Source organism: Aplysia californica, unplaced genomic scaffold (assembly GCF_000002075.1).
Source record: "Aplysia californica isolate F4 #8 unplaced genomic scaffold, AplCal3.0 scaffold00263, whole genome shotgun sequence".
Lineage (NCBI taxonomy): Eukaryota > Metazoa > Mollusca > Gastropoda > Aplysiida > Aplysiidae > Aplysia > Aplysia californica.
The window spans coordinates 739617-742305 of NW_004797533.1; the positions used below are offsets into that span (position 1 = coordinate 739617).

The 2689-nt window shown below is 42.6% G+C and overlaps 1 protein-coding gene across 1 annotated transcript in view; it reads right to left on the bottom strand.

Annotated features, from left to right (window-relative positions):
- LOC101851649 overlaps positions 1-2689 on the bottom strand; it is a gene marked incomplete in the record, with an annotated part of 13418 nt that overhangs the window by 2328 nt on the left and 8401 nt on the right. Inside the window, 2 exon segments of the mRNA XM_013083943.2 lie at positions 330-484; positions 2199-2368. Of these exon segments, the coding sequence (XP_012939397.1) occupies positions 330-484; positions 2199-2368 (325 nt within the window).

The window sequence follows — 2689 nt, forward strand, 5'->3', positions numbered from 1 at the left end:
TGTGTGTGTGTGTATGTATGTGTGTGTATGTGCGTGTATGTGTGTATGCATGTGTGTACATGTGCGTGTGTGTGCATGTGAGTGTGTGTTTATATGCGTGTGTGTGTTTATACGTGCGTGTGTGTATGCATATATGTGTGCATGTGTGCGTGTGTATGTGTGTGTGTGTGTGTGTGTGTGGTGTGTGTGTGTGTGTATGTGTGTGTGTGTGCTTAAGCGTGTGTGTGTTTATACGTGCGTGTGTGTATGTATGTGTGTGTGAGTATGAGTGTGTTTATGCGTGTGTATGCATGTGTGTGCATATGTGTGCGTGTCTGTGTGTTGTTCACCTGTATCCCAGCTGTATCCGCAGCGAGTGGACAGTCCGCACTAGGTGTGAGGTCTCCTGCATAGGCTCGGAGTCCGTGTCGTGCTTGAGGTGGCCGTGCTCCCCGATCATCTGCCGAACTTTGGCGTCTGTGAACACCAGGCGCAGCCGCAGAGTCTGCTCGTTTGTTGGTTTTGTTTGTTTGTTTGAGTGAAGAGAAGCACGTCAACACAATAAGGCTCAAAATAGTATACTGCCACGAACAACTGAAGCAAAGATTCTCCTCTTCAATGTAGATCTAGATCTAGTAGGTAGTGGAGAATCTTTGACTGAAGTGCGTCACGAAACGGACGAGTAGCTAGGTCCGAAGTGGTGATCCCATAGGTCAGCAGGACTCCGTCCGACTGTGTTTAAAAATATTATGGCGTTGAGCAGGCGTATACAGCTCAATGGTCGCCCCCCCCCCCCTTTTATTGTTGTTGTTGTTGTTGTTTTGTTTTGTTTTATCTCCACGGCGTCTAGGAACACTCTTATAGAATGGCGAGCCTGTTCGCTCGAGAAAAAGAAGTGCTGCACTCGCGCACGTCTTTTTGGGTCCTCACGACTCCTCACGTCTAGTCGTGTCAGTGAAATCACCGATAGGAAATAGGCCTAATGAGTAGGCACGCTGTTTTTTCCGCGTCGCACTTCAGTTGTCCGTGGCAGTATATGTCCAGCCTCAGGGTCATTGGGTGTTGGGGATAAAGTAGATACACAAAAACAGTTGTCCGTGGCAGTATATGTCCAGCCTCAGGGTCATTGGGTGTTGGGGATAAAGTAGATACACAAAAACAGTTGTCCGTGGCAGTATATGTCCAGCCTTAGGGTCATTGAGAGAGCAATATTTTGACTGTTCGTGAATTTATATTGCATTGTATATTTTTAGTGAACACATTTTCAACCTCACTGCGAGACTGTGTTTCTGGTATATAATTTTACACATATGCATTTATATTATATGTATAATACTTTGTTTTACGTACACATTTGTGTCGATTAATTTTTAAGATGTGATGTCTTTTTCATTGTAATGCGCATTGAGCATCTTTTAGGAAATGGAAATGCGCAGTATAAATGCTATTTATTATTATTATTATTATAAAGTAGATACACAAAAACAGTTGAGAGAAAGACCTAAAACACCCAAATATTGACATCTTTTCCTCAACATCACACTCTATCATACGCCTATGGTTTCAACCTTGCTGTTTCAAAGTGAGCAATTTGTAGTCGGGGTCTCTGTAGGCTAAGTCGTTTATTTTAGTAATCCTGTGTGTGCATCCGAAGGTGGGTTTTTAATACACAGGGCCCATAGAGAAATGCTAGTTTATAACTAGATCAAGATTTTTAACAAATATATTTGTGTTTGGTCGCTGGCCTGCAGGAGTGTCATGCAAAGTTTCGTAGGCAAAAGTAAAGGTAAATCAATAAATGAGCTAGAAAGTTTTAAGCCCTATCCGTACGTCGTGTTTTACTATCGTATGCATACGACGTGGGGAACTCTGTGCCACCACTTTCCAAAGAGGAAATTTACTCGTCAATCCGATCCGTACGCTTTGCATAGCAGTCTGTCAAATAAATGATTTTTTTTAGAAAATACTGATGAAAGTATCAAAGAGATCTTCGTACTAGAAGTATTCTAAAATGTGAAGAATACAACCCCGGGGGTACAAAATGATCCCAGGGCGTACGGAGAGGGTTAACAGGGTCAGACGAAAGTGAACAAGCTATAGTGAAAGTTTATTATTATTATTATTATTTGACGTTACTTTTACCCCCAAAAATGTAAGACGTTACTTTAACCAAAGTAAATGTAAGACGTTACTTTTACAAAAGCAAATGACGTAATAACCTTATTGGTGTAGGGCACCAGGAAGGCTGGATACACCTTGACCACCATGTCGTTGTCGCCGGCCATCATGACGTCATCGACCTTGCTGCCAACCCCGCCCTCCATGACGTCATCAGTGTTTCGCTGACGCTCTGCTTTGTTGTTGCTGGGTCTCCCCTTTGACCTTTTGGCTGTGCAGTGACGTAAGCATAATATTATAATACGCTTTGTTATTTAGTTTAGTTTTAGTAGAGGTTTTACGGCGCTCGCAACCCGAGGATTTACGGCGCTCGCAACTGCATAAGGTCACATGAGCGCCAGAAGATTAGAGATGTTACAAGAGAGTAACAAACATTTTTAAAAAAGGGGGAGATAAGGACGATAGATGTTTGATAGGAAAGCAAGAAGCAAACCACACCAGAGCACCCGCCAACCACCTACAATATGCTTTGTGTTAGCATGGTATGTAATATACTATGTATAATCTCTCTCTCTCTCTCTCTCTCTCTATA